Source organism: Typopeltis vanoorti, chromosome 6 (assembly GCF_054136105.1).
Source record: "Typopeltis vanoorti isolate ZY-2024b chromosome 6, IOZ_Tvanoo_1.0, whole genome shotgun sequence".
Classification (NCBI taxonomy): Eukaryota; Metazoa; Arthropoda; class Arachnida; order Uropygi; family Thelyphonidae; genus Typopeltis; species Typopeltis vanoorti.
In genome coordinates this window covers 38597925-38619281 of record NC_143554.1, presented here as the reverse complement: position 1 = coordinate 38619281, position 21357 = coordinate 38597925, and the positions used below count along the sequence as shown (strand labels likewise).

Sequence of the window (21357 nt, the reverse complement as noted above, 5' to 3'; positions counted from 1 at the left end):
ATTTCAGCCTATTCAAATCATTCTGCAAAGACTGCATATCAGAAGCATTCCTGATTACTCTACCTATCTTTGTATCATCAGCAACTGTATGTCGCTTGTCAAATCCTTCCCAATATCATTAATGTACAGATTGAATAACAGTGTACCTAGCACTGATCCTCGTGGTACACCACTGGTTACCTTAAATCTTGCAGATTCACATCCCCGGTATACCGCGTTTTAATATCTGTCAGTCAGCCATCGTCTTATCCAAACCCATATTCTCCAATTTATGCAACACACTACCATGCTGTATTCTGTCAAAAGCCTTAGCAAAATACAAAAGTGTCATGGTGTATCTGTTCCCCTTGTCTAGCCCAATGATAACATTGTTATCGAATGTGAGCAAGTTGCTAAAACATAACCTTCCCTTAGTAAACCCATGTTGCTCATTGCAAAGTAGAGATTCACTGTCAACCCATTTCTGAATGCAAGCCTTAACCAATTTTTCGAAAATCTTCGCCACCACTCCTGAGATACTAATTGTCGATAGTTGGATACACTAGCCTTTGCACCACCCTTGTGCAATGGATTTCCCATACATCCTTTCCATTCCTACAGAATCATCCTTGTTCTGAGACAAATTATATAGTCCGTCAAAGCAATAGCCAGTTCAGCTGAACACTTTCAATACCCATGCTGATATCTCATCAGTTCCTATTGCTGAAATATTATTCCATTTGTGTAATAGCTCTAATATCACCTCCTCATACACATGAGTTTCTTTATTCAGTGAAGAGGTACTCAATGTAGCATACACCAGATTGATAACTTTTAGCGAAATGGGCACTCGTTACATTATCCAAATTCAGGAGAGTTATTATTTCATATTCATTTTTTCTTTTACTTACAACATATCAATAGAATTCTTGTGGGTTGTCTTTAACTTGCAGAGTCAGTTTCGTTTCATACTCAGATTTAGCTTTCCGTACAACAATTGTGACTATGCTAGCCTGCTGTTTATACTTTTCATGTCGGCCATTTACCCAGCATATGATGGATATATCATCCAGATAAAGAAGAAAATATCGACGAGAAAAACAAATGAAATTAAAAGCAAATAGACAGATCTTTATAGGTTTAGTTGCTTCGGTAGTACTTGTGAATACACCAGTAGTGCCATATCAGAGAATCCAAGAGTTATCTTCCAGAAATGACTACAACAGGACAGGGACATTATGGATTGTCTCACATCACAAACTGAATCTCGATCACAAGCATCGTTGAGATGCGACGGAAAGAGATTCTCGTAACAGATATCCTCTGTCAGTAAATCTTACTAAATTTCAGGAAGTCATCACGTCATGGAATGTGATGCGTATAGTCTTTCCATACCTTCATGGAATCGATGCACGGCGTATTGAGATTGCTCTGATGATTCACGCTGGTCATACACCTATTAGGTGGGTATAACTAATGAATTGGACATGTTTTTATGAGAACACCTCTTACGCAGCGGCGAGTTCTCCATGCTTACTATGCTTGCTGCGCAAGCTCATTAATTGAGAAAGAAGTAATATTCATTTGTTAATAAATGCATGCATTTATAAGCATTCCATTTAGGCTTTTATTTTTGTAGACAGAAGACGTCTTAAGCTTGCGCGACAATAATTGCGTTGTGTATCGAAGGCCGACGCTAGTCAAGCTACTTTGGATTGCTCGGTTGTGGGAGCATCCAGGTCCTCGCTTCAGCACTGTGATTTCATGCGCGCGCATAGCCATTTCCGCTCCCTCCACGTCATCTCACCCTGTTGCTTAAACACGGGCCATACGCAGTCAAAGTAGCTCTAGCCAGTGAGCTTCAGCCAGCCTTTACAAGTGTGCGTGTTGCATGGGAAAATTAAGTTACAACCAACTTTTTATGACGATGTTATTGACATAGTTCATAAAGAAGAACCGTAGGGTAGAATTTGTATTCAAGTAGCTGAATTGAAAAAGATAGAATATCATTTGTAAAATAAATGTTGTATTTGTATGATTAAATGTACATAAATTTCTAAATACAGGTAACCTTCGTATAACGCATGTACTTATATAACGCGGTCTAAAATTGTAGTAACCGTTGCTGAACGCGGTACTTATACAACACGGTTCCGATAAAAACACGGTCTACAGATTGTAGTAACCCTTTATCTTTTCATATGTTTTTCACCGCGCGACTTAAAAATCAAATTTTAGCTTCGTTAAATTTGTGTCTGCCTGTTTTTCGCATGTAATTATAAGTAGCGAATTTATATTAGGGGAAATACCCTTTAGCACGCATGTACCTCAGTTGTTTACCGTAAAAAATGTTTATTGTTGAAAATTGTTTCTGCCAGGAAAGTGCATTAAAAATCATAAGTGTGTTCATCTCAAGCTGAGCACTTTATTTTCTGATACATACAATATGTAACTCACCAGTAATGCTTGCTTTTTTGTGTAAAATTTATTTTTATAGTAATGACCACAAACTACAACGAAAAGGAAAAACTAACATTGAAAACAAAATTAATTTCTCTCGAAGAAAAATATTCAAAATCTTGGATCGGTTGAAAAATGGAGAAAAAACAGAGTTTTTGCAGGGACTTTGAATTTAAATGAATCACCAATTCGAACAATCAAACAAAATGAACATAAAATCCGAGAAAGTGTTTGTTGCTGGGTCAACGATAAGTGCAACGAGCGTTGCTCGTGTACGCGATATTCTAATGGAAAAATGGAGAAATCTCTAATGATTTCGATAGAAGATTGCACCTCAAAAGAAAATTCATATGGATGGAAATCTTATTAAACAAAAAAACTCTCGAAGTTTATAAACATTTATAGTGCAGAACAAGTGTTTAATGCGGATGAATCCGGGTTATATTGGAAAAAGTGCAAAAACGCACCTATATTTCGAAAAATGAAAGATCAGCTCCTGGATTCAAAGTTTCCAAAGATAGAATTACTCTACTGTTTTGTAGTAATGCATCAGGTGATTACATGACAAAACCAGTGTTTTTTAATCAATCCTCAAATCCTCGTGCTATGAAAGATTAAAATATGCACTATTTTGTTTTGCCTAAAACATTTATGCATTATGTGCAATGAAGTTTAAGTACAATTTGTAATTTTTATACTTTTAAACTATGTATTTGTTTCATAGTTTATGTTTTCTTTCCTTACATGAATTACCTGAATTAAATAAAAATATACTTTTTGTTGGATATGTCATTGTTGTTTATATAATTCAAAAAAAAAAAAAACGATTTCGGAACCTAACCCTACTTTTTCTATGTGACCTAAGACTCGCATCGATTTATATAACTCGGCATTTCTATGGAACCTAACATCCGCGTTATACGAGGGTTACCTGTATATAGTTTTAAATGGTCAGTAATTCATTATTCCGCTAATCAGACTTCACTCACACCTCTCACTCCCTGAATGATAACAAGAGCAAGCGTGAATTTCAAGACCAGCATTCGCCCCTGCTCTTACGAAATGCTGTTAATCCGCAATTCCGTGGCTGAGTTAAGGATTAGATAATTCAGATACCAAACGCTAAACATTATCAAGCCACTTTAACTTAGTATAAATATTGAACGCTTTGACTTTAAAAAACATAGATGCAACAGCTGTTGATAATATTTTTCGATATTCATGTAGTCACTATTGATTCAAGCTTGTATTGCTACATTCAATCAACGCGTCTATCCCCACACACACAGAACTTCGATTCCTTGGAAATGAGCAACACGGAGATGACTCTTTTTAATTCATATTTGAGGTGAGCCAAGGGATTCTTTAAACTTAGATGCCTTGACTTCGTAGATGAATAAGCGTTTTGCCATGAAAAAAACAGGGACGATAACGTCGCGACACGTGCATAATTCGCTTTGTTGTTTTCCGTCAATACTCGTGGAACTCAATTAACTCTGTGGGCGATGTGCAGGACAACGCCTATAAAATATTGAGCTCCGGTATGATTGTCGCAGACTGGTGTGGCTGCGTGAATAAGTTCTTTAAAGCGTGCGGTGTTCACTACTTTCTAGACAGTAACCTTAATGAGTTATCGATAGTTATTGGCCTCTAAAATTTTCTTGGCAAAAATCGAATCACTACTTTATACCTTCTCGAGAGACTCCACTCGTTAGTCCCTTGTCCATTTTGAAAAGGTTTCTTTCGACTAACGACGAGTTATCCGTTCTCGAACGAAGATAACACTGTTTTTGATTTTACATTTTACAAAACAGGCAAACTTAACAAGCATAAATACACATAGCCCAGCTGCTGTGGTTGTAATTCAAACCAAGCCAACATCGCTCTGAAAGGAGAGTTGCTTCGGATCAGCGGTAGCGTTACACATGTTCAAATAAGAGCCCTATGACTGGTGCTCTTCCTAACGCCTGCTGAACAATCGCAGTGAATCTGTGTGTATGTGTGTATGTTTTAATTTATTGTTTTTAAAGATGCACATTAGTGTAGCAATAAACTATTAAACAACAATAACTCATTGAATTGTGTGGGACCGACGTACACGATCCAGTTATGTTAGAACAAAAATAAATGCAAATAATACATCACCGGAACTAAATTAGACCATTTATAAATAGAAAACAGTAATAGTTGCTTTCTAACTAGGAAATAATCAAAGCATTTAACGATATTTTAGTTTTTATTGAAATGCAAATGAATATCTTACATGTAAGAGGTAGACAGATGTATTTCTGTCGTCAGGAGCGACGTACGTGTGAAAAAGATGTTGCACTTCATGAACATGCAGCATTGCCAGCCTCCATTCCAAATCGACTTTGCTCTTGTTCCACTGAGTGTCCAGCACAGGCCATTTCCCCACTCCCCAATCTGAAAGCATCTCCAAAAGGATGGATACTGATCCGTCTTCAATGCTGCCTGTCGACAAGAAAGAAATAATAGATTAAAATTAAAACTCCACAGTTGTCTGATGTATTTTCTAATAATGACTGTAAAGGATTTCTTTTCTACGAAAAGTGAATACAACTTATGATGTGTTAGAAAAATCTCTTGAATTTTAGACGCTATTCGTGATGGGAGATTTTCTGTTTCATTGTAAATATAGAAAATGGTGTAGTAATTGCGTTATCGTGTAATCCTTAAAAACAGCTTTTTAATACAGGATTAAAGAAGAAGAAAGGAACAGGAGAGCTGCGCCATAAGTATGTTTCAAGTGTTCACTCAAAATTTCTTCAGAACGCGTAGTTACAAAAGAGGTCATAAATTAAAGAAAGCAACACTTGAAGCCTAAGGAGGGCTTGTGCCTTTCACAGAATAAAGTGATGTAGTGTAATAAGCATGACAACTTTAAGAATTCTGTCTTACACATTCATAATCTTAAGGAACTTGAGTGAAATGCAGCGTAAAAAAGTGCACCGTTGATTTAATCCCAAGTGACGATACGCGAGTTTTCATCTAAACACCAACCCGAACTTCCAATTGTTTACATTCTCTTTTCAATATTAAAATTTTAAGTTAATTTGTTTTTAAGAGGTGTGATAATAAATGAGTTTAGAAACATATGTAAGCGTTCATTTTCACATGCCAAATATCACGCACCATTAAATTATATTGAAGTGTGGCTACTTGAAAACTTTCTTCAGAACTGCCAAGACACGCGCTCACGCACACACGCACGAAAAAAAATGAGGGGTCGTAAAGTAACAAAGCAACACTTGAAACCTGTGGAGAGCTCGTGCTTCGCACATAATGAAGCGCTGTAAAGTGGTGCTTATGATCACGTGGTCTCTTTCGGCCTTGACTCAGTTCGAATCAGCAGCGTCTTCCGACAAACAGTTTCTGTGGCATTTTGGAGATCATTAGAGGACAAAGGAAGTCATCTAACGTTCCTTTCAGTCGGCGGTTCGGAGACTGCGGGCCGTGTCACAGATGACAATAGGAAGACGAATGGAGGAGGAAGTTAAAGCTTGTAGCGGGTAATAGCACGCGAAGGCGTGTGTGCGAGTATCCCGTCGCTATCACACAGCTCACAACTATAATATTATGGTAGGATGCGTGGCGTCGACAGTACTTTCTTGGATGAATTGGTTTTGTATGGAAACGGGTCCGCGTGATACTTCGTACTCTGCTCTTCTTAATGCGTCGAATGAAGACTGTAAGGATGTTTGTATTACGTGCTCTGCACAATGGCAAAATCTAATTCCACGAGCCGAATTCTGGCAATTACAAAAAAAAAAAAAAAGGTAATAAACGCATTTATTTCAATACCTTGATATTTTTCCCCATTCGACACGCAAAAAAAAAAAAAAAAAAAAATTCCGCATTTACATACTTTTATTACGAAGTTTCCAAACAAGACAAGCTTAGTTACTCTCAGACGGAAGAAAGGAGGGGACCGAAAACTCATATTTTACGTTCTACATAACAAAACACCGACCTGAATAAACACACAATTAAGAAACATAATATACTAAGGCTGTCACATCTGACAGCCTTAGTTGGTTTAATCGTAACTCAAACCCAGGTTAATCTGGAATTTCCGTTTAATGTGTATGACTATAATGATGGGCTGTGGTCCATTGCACATCGTCTCATTATATACTGTCTAGTTCATAATCAAGAAAAAAAAATCGAAGCGGAGCTCTCACAATTTCAAACTCTTGATTTTTAATTTAAATATTTGACTGTACGTCGTCAAAGGGAAAGATTTGTGTCCTTTATTTTACTTAATATTTCTTTCCTTTAAGTTTGATACTTGGTAAGTTTCATAATCGTAACAAAGCTGCAGGTTATTCAGTTGATGTCATGCTAATTATTAAATTCGTATGCTATCCTTCTCATCCATCTAGAACGGGTTGAGTACGCCACTTATCCCTCCTAATGAGGGGTAAGTGGCGTATTAATGCAGCCGGTTCGCCACTCCTCTTCTGCATCCCCTAAGGGCCATATTATGACTGTATCCGTGTGTGTTCACGGGGCCGGTTTGCCTGTTTGTGGGATGAAAATACCCAGATAAACTGGGGGAAAAGCCCTGCTGTCCACGCCCAAGACCCGCTAACTTAGCTGAGGAAGATCCTTAAGCTCCTCACGTCGTCGACTGGAATCGAACCTAGGACACTCCTTCCCCAGGCAATTAATTGATATTTTTAATTAAATAAACATTCACCGGATAAAGTCGCTTTATTTAGAGATCTTACTCCAAGACAGCGATAGTTCTTCAGGAGATCAATTTGTTGTAATCCGTTCTCGTTAGAAATGCTCATGACAAATAAAGGAGTTTTCTTGTAAGATATGGGAGAGGTTTTGTTATTATTATTATTCTTCACCACACAAACGTTTATGAACCTGTAGTACATCAATACCGTAGGGGAGGATTTTTTAAGAGACTAAGCGTGATCTTTTTCAAGCCACTTCGGCTCTACAACAAGGGGATGGTTCTCTCACACTGGGTGATCAAATTTATATCCTACCTAAAGGCAATCTCCAAACATCGGCGGACACGCATTCAATCCACTAGGCATACTAGACCGACGAAGTTGTGGGGGTGGGCGGTCATATATACTGTATATATTGCAGAGAACTGTGTCTAAATAATATTCAGGCGCCATATTAAATAAAACTATTAATATGTTTAAATATTGTTTATATGTAATATTAAACTGTTTTTATATACTATTCAGACATTGATATTTTTAAGATTCCATACTTGCTCATTTCATTGAAGCTTGCGAGTATATGAGTTTGATATATTACAGTATATTGATTTAATATTATAAATATGAAACTATTTGATGTCACATCAAATTACGGTTTTTATGTGAATATCACTCACTAAAGGCTGAACATACTAATATTAATGTTTCGTTAGCGTTACATTAATTTAATGTAACATTATTTATTACTTAAAGACAAATATTTATATGCATTCATTCCCATGGTGGAATTCCAGTCTACATCATACTGGTTTTTAGGGCGGATCCCTATCTCAGGACTTCCCGAACTTTTATGGATCGAGATCCACTTTCGAAAACAGTAATTTTTCGCGACCCACTCGCTTGTAATGCATATTTTAAAAGGAAGGGGGGTTGAATAAAAAATATATCGCTTTATACTTTTAAACTTTTATTGATTACACTTAATTAATATATAAATTTATTAATCGGATACAGAATGAGGTGGATGTGAAGAATGGGCTTGTTTTCTATTTTTGTTGATGATGTCTTTGACGTCCACATTGATATGCGTTATTTTCAGATGCAAGGTGTTTGATAATTGAAGTTTATTTCGAAATTTGTTTTTAATTCCTATCATGGCCGAAAATCCAATTTCACACATGTACGAAATAGTACAATCCGACCACAGATAGGAGAACTTCAGTTGACTCGGTGCGAAGAAGAGTCAATTCATGTTGAAGAGAAGAAAGAAAGAAGGCGATGAACGATTTGACGTGCTTTATGCGTAAAATTTTCCAACTGTTATACAAGCAAAATAGTTACCATTTTATAAACTACAATATTCATAAAAGAGAAGTTAGTTTTTCGACGTGTAATAATAAATAACTCATCCCACAATACAGACTGATTACCCTATTATCGGAATGGAATCTCCTTCTTCTGACATGCGCAGAAGTGTCGAAGGATCTTGCATCTGTGGGCGTACAGTAAAAGGAAGCAGCACTCTTAAAGTGGCGTTAGATAGAGACCCAACCCAAATCAGCTCGTGACCCACACTTTGGGAATCTCTGCCCTATCTTGTCAGCCAGCCAGGTCATCGAGTTTAATTATTTTAATTATTATAATTATTAATTATTTAAAATTTTTATATAATGAAATTTAATAATTTACAATTTTCATTATATATTATTTAAATGGGAATATGTTTGACACTTTTATAAATTGACGATTTATATCGTGTATTAATGATCAATAAATCAATAAATTATTTCCCATAAGCACTTCAGTTTATTTCACGGTGTGGTGCTTATAAGAAATAATATGTATATGCAACTTAAATTCCTACATTTAATATATTTTCTGTTTCAAAAAATAGTTTTGAATGAAACAACTGAGTAAATCATGAAGACTACTTCTCATCTGTTAAATTCGTGCTATCGTATTATGAGCAGTTCTTACACTGTTTGATAAACCATTTTTTATTACATGTAGGCAAGGAAATATGTCTAATTTTTTTTTAACCGAATCATGTACCGAAATGAGTAAACAAATGAGTTTTTCTATAATGCTTATTTTATTTAATGATATCGGCTTATAAAGAATGTTAACATGATCTTACTTGTGTTCATGCATGACATGTACAGTGTTTTAACCTTCACTATGGACTCGCTGTCTTCGCTTGAAATCGGCTTCTCTAAGAGTTCTGAAAAGAAAAAAAAACACAATTGGTTCACAGTTTAAGATATATTCAGCATAAGCAATAATCTATAAAGAAACTGAAATTATTTTTTTTTAAATTGTAACGTTTGCATGGATCATTATTATAAACATTCTAGCAGAATTCTATGGCTGATAGTGAATATAACAGATATACATATAACAGATCGTGTATAATAAATTGAATTGTATTTAATAAAATTAATTTTTCCAATGTAGAATCAATTACTGCAGTTGAAGCAAACATTTTGGTTTCGTGGTTAGGATGGCATATCGAATCAAAGCAATTCTGTATCGAGCATACACTCGATATAATCTCTATACTGAGGAAGAATTGCGGCAAAAAAAATCGGATTTAGTATCCTCTAAATGCGTTTCTTATTTTCAAAAGGGAGTATACGGAGCTCTATTTTAGCCCTAACTTTTCACTGTTGACGTGATCTCCGTGTTCAGCTAAGTATAATGGAGCTACAAGGTCTTCGTCTTGGGGATCATTTGAAAAGCACGTCTAGCAAAATATAATGTGACTTAATGGAGAGAGGGATCTCAGAAGGACGCCGATTATAGGGAATTACCGAAAAATGTTTATGGTATGGTATGGATAAAACACTTTAAACTTTTTTTAATTATAAGCCCTAACTCGTATTGTTGTCCGAAATAGTATGGTTTTTAACAGTCCATTTTTTTCTGAGATAAGGGGTTAAAAATCCAGGTTTACCGAAGAAGCATGCAAGAATCCTTAATAACACGCTTGAGAGATCAAGTAACTTAAGAACTCCCTGAAAATGGTCAAGAAAAAGTATCACTAGTAGGCAATTAGATCGAACTTATAACGGTCTTTCGTCTAGTGGTCAAATGTTATAGTACTAGGGGTGTTTCCCCAATGCTACAAATGTATCCTTATATAAATAGACGATCCAAATTTCTGGCAAACGAAAATTACCCACGGCTAATATAAAGTAATTTCACGATCACTCAAGAATTTAAGTTCAATATGTGTTCTACCGAAACGCCTCATTGGTGTTCTACCGAAACGCCTCATGTAACAAGCCATCCACAAACAGGGTAAAAGTGGATGGCTTGTTACATAGGAAAAGCGGATATTAAAGATCCAACATTATTTGAAAGCCGAATATTGGTAGAAACTTATGAAAATTTCGTAAAATTTGACCTGAGAGCTTATGAGAATACAGTCCTCAGCATCGGAGTTACCTTAGCTCCCACTACTTTGATCTACTTAAAATAACACATCCTTAGTGGCTTAATTTATTAACTGGATTTCTAAATCAATAATTTTTGTAAATACTCTTACTGAGGAAAAAAATAGACATTTCGGCAATCACCTTATGCTCTCTCTCTCTCTCTCTCTCTTTCTCTCTTTGTCTGTCTGTCTCTCTTTCAGATGTGTCATTAGAAAAACCAAAATCATTAACTACTTACTCTTGAGAACGACATAGATCTCGTCTTGCATCCCCTGAAGTGTAGAATGGCGATGATAGCCATCAGGTACGGTGTTACGATGAAGATAAGTTCCGCATGCGAATTGATAGAAATCTTCACACGGATCAATGGTTTGGTCCATCTTACCCAATATGGTGGCCGCTAAGACAAAAAAAATTGATAATTAGTAAGAAAAGGAAAAAGGGCATATTCTGTCACATTATCAGCGGCCAATTCTCCAAACTATATTTAGCCCATTTATAACTTATTTTAGTTTGTCATCGCGTCCAAATGTATTATTTCCTCCGCGTGACTTGTATATTTACCAAAAGAGCAAATGATATTAGGAAAATTACCCTAGATCATATTTATTTGGATCAAGGGTAATTTTCCAAGCGAATGTGTATCGCACATACTTCGGAAATGTTAATGTGGAATAATGTCGAATTTTGAGCTTATCCATTGAAAAGTGTGTTATGGGGAATGGATTCTCATATAACAGCATCCTTTCATCGTGATACTTGGCAGATGGAGAAAGAAAAAGTTCCTCCCTTACTTGGGTATTTTCTGAAATACATCTCTACGATGTAGTTCTTTTTGTATTCTCTTTTGTCTGTAATGGCAAGAAGATAGACAACAGAGATTTCTTTTTTCTAGAATTATCTGTTTTCTTGTAAACCGACTTCAGCAGCATATTTTTATCTCATAATTCACTTTTTTTGTTTCATTACTAATAATTCAAGTTAGATATTAATAAAAAGGAGTTGTAATCCAATGTGCGTATATATACAAACAGAGAGTTTTCTCAAAAGAATAACAGCCTTTTAAATGCGAATCTTCATTGAACAATTTAAGGTTTGGAGTTTGACGTGAGCTCCATGTATAGTTAGCCATATATCCGACAAACTCAGATCTTTACCACGTGTTCTCCGCATATCCTGAGAAAGGAGAACTGCAAAGTCTCTGATTTTTGTCTCTTTTCAACTTGTACTAAAGTTACTTTTGATCTGCACATTTTATCTTATATCCTTCAACTTCTCAAAGAGCTTGACTTTAAAAACATATCCAAATATAGTTTGGTGTATTAATTTCTTCTCAAAGAAAATAAGCCTAAGAATTCTTATATTTGTAACTGCATCGACACATTCCTTTTAGGAAATTTCATGCACTTTGAGATATTCAGTGAATAAACGAGAATCTCAACTTCGCATCTTATTTACATCTTAATGTGGAATATTATTTCGCCTGATAGCATGATTCTACTGAAGAAATTATTTGAATATTTTAACAATATATTTTTTGAATGACATGAATGAAAAGCATGCCAAGGAATGTGCAATTGCAACTTTGCACAGCCAGGTGACATCTTTCAACTTCGTGAAACTGACTCACCGTTGCACTTGATTTTTTGAAAAGTTCGTGCGAAGTGCATTTTCAACATTTTCAGTTTCCATATTACCTCTATATATCTTTATCGTTAGGTCGAATTAGCCTGACATATTATCTTATATTTATATTGCACAGTAATCTGTGATTCAAAATTTATAATATATGATTTTTATTTATAATTTTTGTTCGGCTGTTAATCTCTAGCTGTTATCATGACACCTACTGATTTGAACATGGCGGACCTAAAATCAGTGCCAATTTAGCTCTTTTGAAGCTGGATCTAGCTCTTTTTTTCTTCCCTAGCTCCAAAAATTTTAATCTAGAACCTAGCTCCTTCAGAGCTAGTTTCAGTTCTTTTTAGTTGTTTTTATAATTTACTGTTAAAGAAATTGTTTTAAAAGTTTTCCAGGTGTTTGCATTTGATATGGAATTGGATTGTACGTTTGGTGCGAGCATCGTACACGTTTCAAACGTATGATGACATCAGTCAGTCACATGACCCAACAGTCTGCCATGTTGTCGCCTTAAAGTTGATAGCACTGCTACAAGTTAGTTTGTTGCACGGTGTTCTGGTGTCGTTACGATAGCGAGTGGGAAGTTTTCAAAGACTGATCGTAATTCGTTGCAGTAAAGAGTTGTATACCCTTCTTCAAAAATGAGCAAAGAGAAAAATAAAGCTTACAAGCAAAAATTTAGGAGATAGTGGTTGCAAATGGGAATGTTTAGTGAATGACTGTGTGAAGTTCCTGGTGTTGCTTCAAAAGGCCACTGTAAGTTTTGCAGATGTGATATAGCTGCCAAATATTGTCAGCTTGTAAAGCATAGCGAATCTAAGAAAAAACATCTTGCTGCAGTTCCTATTACAAATATGCCTGTGAAAAAGTCTGATGAGCCCGCGAACTTTGAAAGTAGGTTCTCATTATTTCTTTGTTGTCACTGATCATTCAACAGTTGCGATTATCTAGTAGATCTTTGCAAAAATATCATCCCAGACAGTCAAATTATGCCCAAGGTAAAAAATGCACCGAACTAAGTGCTCTGCAATTGTAAAGAATATTCTAAGTGAGCATTTTGAAGAAGATCTAATTGTGGACATTGGAGATGAAAATTTCGGCTTGCTAATAGACGAATCGAATGATATCACAGTGAATAAGATTTTAGGAATGGCCATCATTTATTATAGCAAAAAATTCAACAAAATTATGCATACATTTTGAACATGGTGGTTCTAGAAAAGTGTGACGCTAGTGGCATTGTGGCTACACTGAAAAAAAAAAAAAGCTCTTGACCAACAAACTGGACATTAAAAATCTCATTGCAATTGGTACAGACAATGCCAGTGTTATGGTTGGTGTTTATAATGGTGTTTATGAACAACTGGAGGCATATATTCCCTCCTTAATCTTAATTTTAATTAGATGTGTATGCCATTCATTACAACTGGCAATGTCTCACACTTGTGCAGAATCTCTCCCAAGAAAATTAGAATTTTTAGTAGCCGAAACGTATAAGTGGTTTTCACAATCTTTTTCAAGACAAGCAGCATACAAAGAGCTGTATCAAACTATCAACAAAAATGATGCTCCTCTGAAAATTGTAAGCAATTGTGCAACAAGGTGGCTCTCCATTGAACCTGCAGTAGACAGAATTCTCAGCCAGTGGTTGGAATTAAAAACTCACTTCGAAGTCGTGAGTGTTACTGAGAAATGTTACAAAGCTCAAATTTTGTGGGAGATGTGCAAAGATGAAAAGAATCTATTGTACCTTTCATTTTTGCATCCCGTTCTAGTTCAAGTTCAGTAAGTTAACAAAACTTTCGAATCTAACTGTGCGGATAAGATGAAATTATTTGAAGACCTTTCTCGTTCGATTCGCTCTATTGCTAATATGTTAGTGCTACTATCATCCATAGTCGACCCTCTAGAATCAGAGATTGATGACTATTTGGATCCCAATCCAAATCTTGGTTACAGATTTGAAAGAAAAATTTCAGAGTTGAGGATACAAAAGAAAATAAAGCAAAATGATGAGCAAAATCTTAGAAGTAGAGCAAAACAGTTTCTTCTTGGTCTCTTCAGCGATGTCTTCTTTTCTGTTGACAATACCTTAAAACATAAAAAATAACCTGTTACTCCCATCTTAGAAATAATGCTGTAAACAGAAAAAGATGTTGCTGCTGCTGAATACCAGTACAATACTATCTACTTAAATAAATAAAGAAATATAGAAAACACTGAGCTATCCTGGATGAAGTACGAGAATACAAAGATGCATCTGGAATGAATCCATTTAAAGAAATTGCTCAGTGTGCAATAAATTTATTAATACTGCCAAATTCTAATGCGGAAATTGAACGAATTTTTAGTTCCATGAATGTAGTTAAAACTAAATTAAGAAACAAGATGGAATTGTCAATGCCGACAGCTATTTTGTCAGTCGAGTATGGCCTCAGGCGTAACAACAAGTGCTGTACAGACTATCATTTACCAGCATCTACACTGAGTAATATTGGAACAATTTCCACATATAATAAAGCTGAAAATCTAAGTGAAAACGTGTTTGAATTAAGCGCAGACCACATGGAAGATGTATTTAGCCACTTATATGCAAGTATCACTTCAACTTGATTAAAGTAACAAAAGTGTCAGCTACTTTTAAAATTTTGGCTTCAAAATTTTATTTTTAACTCCTTTTAAGCTCTTTTTAGCTCTTTTTTTAAAAGATTTAGCTGTTTTTAGTAATTTTCATTTGGCAACACTAACCTAAGTGCGTTCAAATTTCTTTGAATAGGTAACTAACTAACTACCTCAAATTTAGTGAATATTAAGAATTTGATTTTAAAAATATTTGCATTCTGTGGAAACTTGGCATACATAGACTTGCATCCACACATTTTACTTTCTTCTAGATTTTATTTTATTTTATTTATTATTTATTTTTTAATTTCGAGTGCTTTCCTGAGTTGAAAAATAGAAACGAAAAAGAAGAGGAATTTTGTTTTATGAATGCTAACGACAGCCCAGAAGTGGTTACATTTATGATAGTCATAGTTAACAGTGAAATCTATTGCGGCCATTAAGTCTTAGCTCTTTCAAGAAGAGACAAATAGGGAGAATTCTCCAGTAGTATGTCTTGATAATTCTCAAAAATTATTTGTGAAATAAGAAAAGGTGAAATTGCTTATGTAATTCTGTGAAATTAGCATACTCTATAAACTAAAAATGATAAAGCAAGTAGCCGTAAATATGATTTCAACCAAATCCGGGAGCATTTGAAAGGCACGTCTAACAAAATAAGAAGTGACGTAATAGACTTATGAAGAACCCTAGCGCAAAGAACACCAATTGCTGGGACTTTTTGGTAAGTCCTAGCAATTGGTGTCCTGGTATGGTATGAAATAAACAGTCTAAAATTACTGACAGGCGTCGTCTATGCTTTACATATCAATATTAAACAAATAAACCATTATTTTATCAAACGTAGCAATGGGATATTACCCGACAGATGTCCAATGTGGTCTATTAAATGAGATTGCCATTTAGGACACAAAAGAAAATCGTTAACATACTTTATTTTACATACTTTATTTTGATACAAGTAAAGATTATGAATACTTGTAAATATAATAAATCACCAAGTATCTGCCGACTAAGGAACGAGTACTTATTCAACTGTGTTGCATATATTATACCTGTTTTCATGCAAATTGTCAGAAAAGTCTTATCATCTGAAACATTTGCCAGACGCAGACGGTTACCATCATGAAATATCGCTATTTCTTTCTCGAAATAATGTTTATTAATTTGTCTAATTAAAGTGATGTTTTAGTGGGCTTGTTACCATCATTCTGTTCTTATTTTAATATCATCCCTTACCCATTAAAAACTCATTTTACAAGGTTAAGTGAAAAAATCGAATTTACCTCTGAAGTGTTATAAGAGACTTAAAAAGATAAGATTACTACAAATTGAGGCCCTTGATGTATTCAGACTACGACTTAATATACTTTTTCCAGGCATCATTTGCTGCAAGTACCTTATCAAGACTCTTAGGCGAAGTGCTGTAAAGTGTCACTGACTAATCCGATTAGAATAATTATTGGATCCAAAACTGATATGACTCATGTTCTCTTTAAATATGACCCGTCTACTACTTTTATTCGATAGACTTATTTAAAGCTGCATAAATGTTAAATTTGATGTTCTGCGTGAATTTAAACCCGAACCGGCCTTGACACATTTACACGTCAATAATTAATGGATTAGAAGTGTCCATTGAAGTTAATATATCCTTATTTCAATAATATTTGGATATTATTGAAATAAGGATAAGAAGCTGGTATTTTTGATATATTTTATCGGTGCGGTCGTTTGGGCTGGTAATAAAATAAATAAAGTAGTAGTTAATTTGAAAGTAAATAAAAAAAAATATATATATATATATATATATAAAAGACCAAAAATTTCGTTTTTTTCTTCTATATTGTCTTCCTATGTTGCTTAAGACACTTGAGAATTCCAATTGGACTAAGATAAACAGCAGTTAAGAAAGAGAACTTCCTTCTCAAACACTGCTTTTGTCAGATGACCTGGTTTCGGATCCAGTCTACGATGCAAAGAATTTTAAGGTTTATTTTCATATGAGCGTGAGTAAAGTTAGTCTCGTACGGATGCGGCAGGGTTTCCTCCCTGAAAATCGTGGTTTCATCTCTCAAAGCAGTCAAACCTGCCACAAGAACACACGCACACAATCTAAAATATAATAAGCCCGCCTCACAGCATTAGCTACTTCAGACGTAATTCCAAGCAGCCATATCCTCAAACATTTCCTTTCCTGAGATCCTCCTGCGGTATTATCTGAGAAAACGACTTATATCTTCCGCTTCATTTTATTCTGACTGTGTTGAAATTCATAACATAATACGCAACCAATCATGTTCCAAATGGCCGAAATTAATGGAACAGCATGGACGATATTCGAAACATAAATATTTCTGATATTAGATAAAGTCTCTGGCAATTTCGATACAATCGTATTCAAATGGAATGGGGGGTTGTAAGAAGAAGGTTTGAAGTAGAAAGCAAAATGCTGCAAACATCTCTATGTTTCTCATCATTTTCAGTTGATTTTTATTCATCGACTGGTACCTGCTTCTGCAAAAAAAAAAAAAAAAGTAAGCCAAGTACTAAGTTTACTAAATTGCAGTAAACTAGGAAGTTTACTGCAATTTAGCTACAAATACTTGGATAACATTATTGTTAAAAATAATTTTCCCCGTACTCTTGCACTCGAGTGCATCAAATCGCCGATAGCAATGAACTTCATGACCAAGGATGGCTGGCTATCGATTTTAAAAATTGATGGATTTGTTAAATGAAATCCCTTTGATGAAGGAAAGGTGTTATAGGATTAATTTTATTAATTTTTGTTAAAATGTAATACAAGTCTGAAATTCCAAGAACACAATAAGAGCAGAACAATAATATCAGTAATAAATATAATGTCATCAATGCAGTCCCTTCTCATAGTTAAGCCAACTCACACTTCTTCGGTATTTGGCTCACTTTTGTGAGTGCGTTTAGGAGAAAGAGGTTACTAATGTTTACGTGTGTGTGTGTGTGTGTGTGTGTGATAATTTTGCTTAGAATAAGGAAAGCAAACGTTTAAAAAATAAGCAACTATGAGAAGTAAAACATTACTCTTACTGAGTCTAAAAGTTTCTATAATGTGTTTAAATTTGTTTAAAAAAATTAAATAAACAATATTTCAACCCGAAGATTTGTGAATTTCCTAACATTAAGCAACAATGTATGGTGAATTGTTAATTTAATCAGCAGTGTATTAAATATTACAATAATGTTTGATTGTCCGATTTTCACACCTTTTCTTGCTATGAATATATGCAGATATTAATAACATAGAAAAAAATCTTCAGTTTTTTTCCTTTGTTTCTTCAGTTTATTTCACTAACCTCACATTAAAAAACTGAAGTTAACTTTCCTATCGACACACAGTTACTTTGACTTTTTAACAACGTACGGAAGATCTGAAAGCACTTACCTGTTTTGATGCATTCTTTAGTTTTGCATATACGTGCTTCCCTTTCCTTTCTTACCCTACCTAAAAAGCCAAAAGAAAAAAAAAATCTAAGACATAGGCATTGAAATGAAAATTTACAAAACAAGACATCTAATCAAGGAAAGCAGGGAAAAAACTTGGAAGAAGGAACTTTTACTCTTTTTTTTAAAGCAGTTTACGACAGTCTTTGTAATTAACATTTTTAAAGCAAAAGTGTCCATAGGGATGTCTGAATGGGAAAATAATTGGACTCGCACCGCCCGCTTAAAGCAACATGAGATACTCACTGGATCAGAATCGCTTTCAGCATGGAATGATATTTTTGTTTCGCAGTGCTGTCTAATTGAATTTCTCTCTCGGATTTCTCTGGCTTAATGATGTCCGAATAATAAGCTCCGTTCACATGTTCTGCTGATCGGAACGTGGGCGTGCTATGAGGAAGATTGTCGGTGCGAATAATTGTTGGAACGTGTGAACTTTGGGACGCGACATAAAAACCAATCGAAGGTGATGTGCCTAAGGGACATTTCTAGAATAATCGCTAGAGCGTAGCTCCCATTTATATTTCATTTACAACCGGTTATCACTGACTTTCATGAAGTAGTTCAGTTCTTCGTATTCATTGATCGAATATTTCTCAATAATTTCATGATACCCCATATTTGTTTTCTTTGTGTACAGAAGTCTTTTAAATTTCTGCAAAAAATGGAAAAAGTAATAATTGGTGTAGCCACTAGTAGAATACATTGATTTAGGGATACACTCTATATAAACCCCTAAAATAAAGTTTTACTAGTGGCTATAACAATTTCTTTTCCCATTTATTTTATTTTTTTAACATTTTTAATATTTTTATGTGACTTTGACAGAAAAGTTCGTAAGCCTTTCGTACCGCGAGTAGGCTATGGATTTGTTTTATTATTATTTTTAATTAATTTTATATATTTTTTAAATTTTTGCAGTTTTATTGAATTTTTACATAGTCCAGGAACCGCACTCTAATGACCAAATATGGAACTTTTTTAAGCCACTGGAAGACTCTAATAATCGGGAAGGTGCTCTCACACCGAGGGGCAAAATTCAACTCCACCTAAAGATAATCACAAGCACCCATGCCACCAGCGCGATTCGAACCCACAGCTTGAGACCTATATGCTATTCACTTGGCCAGTCAGGCAGGCATTTATTACGAACAAATTGGTACATAATTTGTTCTCTTATATTAACCAATGAGAGAGTTCCAAATATTATGATGTTTTTTTTTAAAAAAAAAAGAACAAACCGATATAGCAATTTTAGTATGAATTTCATCGTTTTGCCACTAGAGGTTCCCGACGTATAGCAAATGGTAAACGGTAAGGAGTTATTGTAGATTCGTGGATGAAAAGCATGTGGTGGTGGTTAGGTTGTGATTATAGGTTTCTAACTACAGAAGATCACCTCTCTATGTTCACTGGGCAACTACAGATGCCGTATGGTCTCTCCGATGCTCGATGATGTTCCACACCTGGCCTCGCCATGTAGTCCTGTTGTTTGCTTTTCTGGCAGCCTCAACTCTCTGAAGATCAGTCACTCCACACACGCCATCCATCCATCTCATTGATGGTCTACCCCTGCCTCTTTTCCCAGGAACTTTACCTTCTATTACTATTCTGAGAAGTCCTCCTTAGATCCTTTCTATGTGTCCAAAATATTTTAGCTTTCTTCTGTCAATATCTTTAAGGAGTCTTAAAGTTCTACTAATCTTTTCTAACACCCATTCACTTGTACGCTTTTCAGTATATGATATCCTCAACAGCTTTCTGCAACACCACATCTCAAAAGCAGATATCCTTTTTTTTATCTGACTTCTTTAGGTTCCAAGTCTCGCATCCATAAGTCGCTGTTGGAAAAATAACTGCATCTAAAATCCTCAACTTTGTTCCCATGGAGCTATATCCATCCTTCCAGATTTTAGACAAGTCTCTGACTGTTGTTTTAGCCATTCCTAACCTTTATCTGACATCTTCTGAACAGCAATTCTTCACATTAATAATGGATCCCAGGTACTCAAACTTGCTGACTTCCTCAATTTTTTCTCCATTAAGATACACTTGTTTCTCAAGAGCTTCTCTATTTGTTTTTCCTTTGAGAACCATGATCTTTGTCTTGCTAGAATTGAGTTGAAGTCTTCTGTTATTACCGATCTTGTTAACTTTGTCAAGAATTAGTCCTAATTCTTCCATGTCATTACAAAGGAGTACTGTATCATCAGCGTACCTCAGATTAGTGATCAATCTACCTCCTATCGTAATTCCTGTCCTGAGCTCATCCAATGCTTCACGCATGATGTCCTCTGCATATATACTAAACAAGTGAGTAGAAAGTAAACATCCTTATCTTACTCCTTTTCCAATTTGAAGCCAGTCAGTCAATCCAACACCTGTTCTTACTGTGGCTTATTGCTCCTTATACAAGTTGGCTATCAACCTGATAGTGTGTTGAGGAAAACCCATTCTTTTCATTATTTCCCACAGTTTCACATGCTCAACACAGTCAAAAGCTTTAGAGTAGTCTAAGAAACATATTACCAGAGGGAGTCTGAATTCTTTATATTTTTCTATAATCTGTCTAAGGCAAAGGATCTGATCTCTGGTGCCCCTACCTTTCCTAAAACCTGCTTGTTCCTCGGGTATCTCTGCCTCAACTTTGGCCTCAATCCTATTTAGCATGATCTTTAATAAAATTTTGTTTCCATGAGATATCAAACTAATAGTTTTATAATTCTTGCATGCCTTCTTATCACCTTTCTTGTGTAGTGGTATGAAAACTGACTTCTTCCAGTCTCTAGGCCATGATCCTGTCTCCCATATCCTTGTAATCAATCTATGAAACACTCTTATCCCTCCATCCCCTGTGGCCTTAATTAACTCTGCTGGGATTTCATCTTCACCTGGGGCCTTATTGCTGTTGAGCTGCTTAACTGCTCTTTCAACTTCATGCCTAAGTGGAGGAGGTTTCAAATCAAAATTTTCTTGGTGGGAGGCCTCCACATTTTCTTTATCCATTCTTCTGTACAGTTCCTCAC

The 21357-nt window shown here is 35.3% G+C and overlaps 1 protein-coding gene across 1 annotated transcript in view; it reads right to left on the bottom strand.

The window, feature by feature from the left end:
- LOC150105390 (neprilysin-1-like) overlaps positions 1-21357 on the bottom strand; it is a 236076-nt gene that overhangs the window by 92755 nt on the left and 121964 nt on the right. Inside the window, exons 4-7 of the mRNA XM_090393948.1 lie at positions 18273-18313; positions 10824-10985; positions 9286-9369; positions 4703-4911 (exon numbers count right to left, since the gene is read on the bottom strand). Of these exons, the coding sequence (XP_090250074.1) occupies positions 4703-4911; positions 9286-9369; positions 10824-10985; positions 18273-18313 (496 nt within the window). The remainder of the gene's footprint in view (positions 1-4702; positions 4912-9285; positions 9370-10823; positions 10986-18272; positions 18314-21357) is intronic.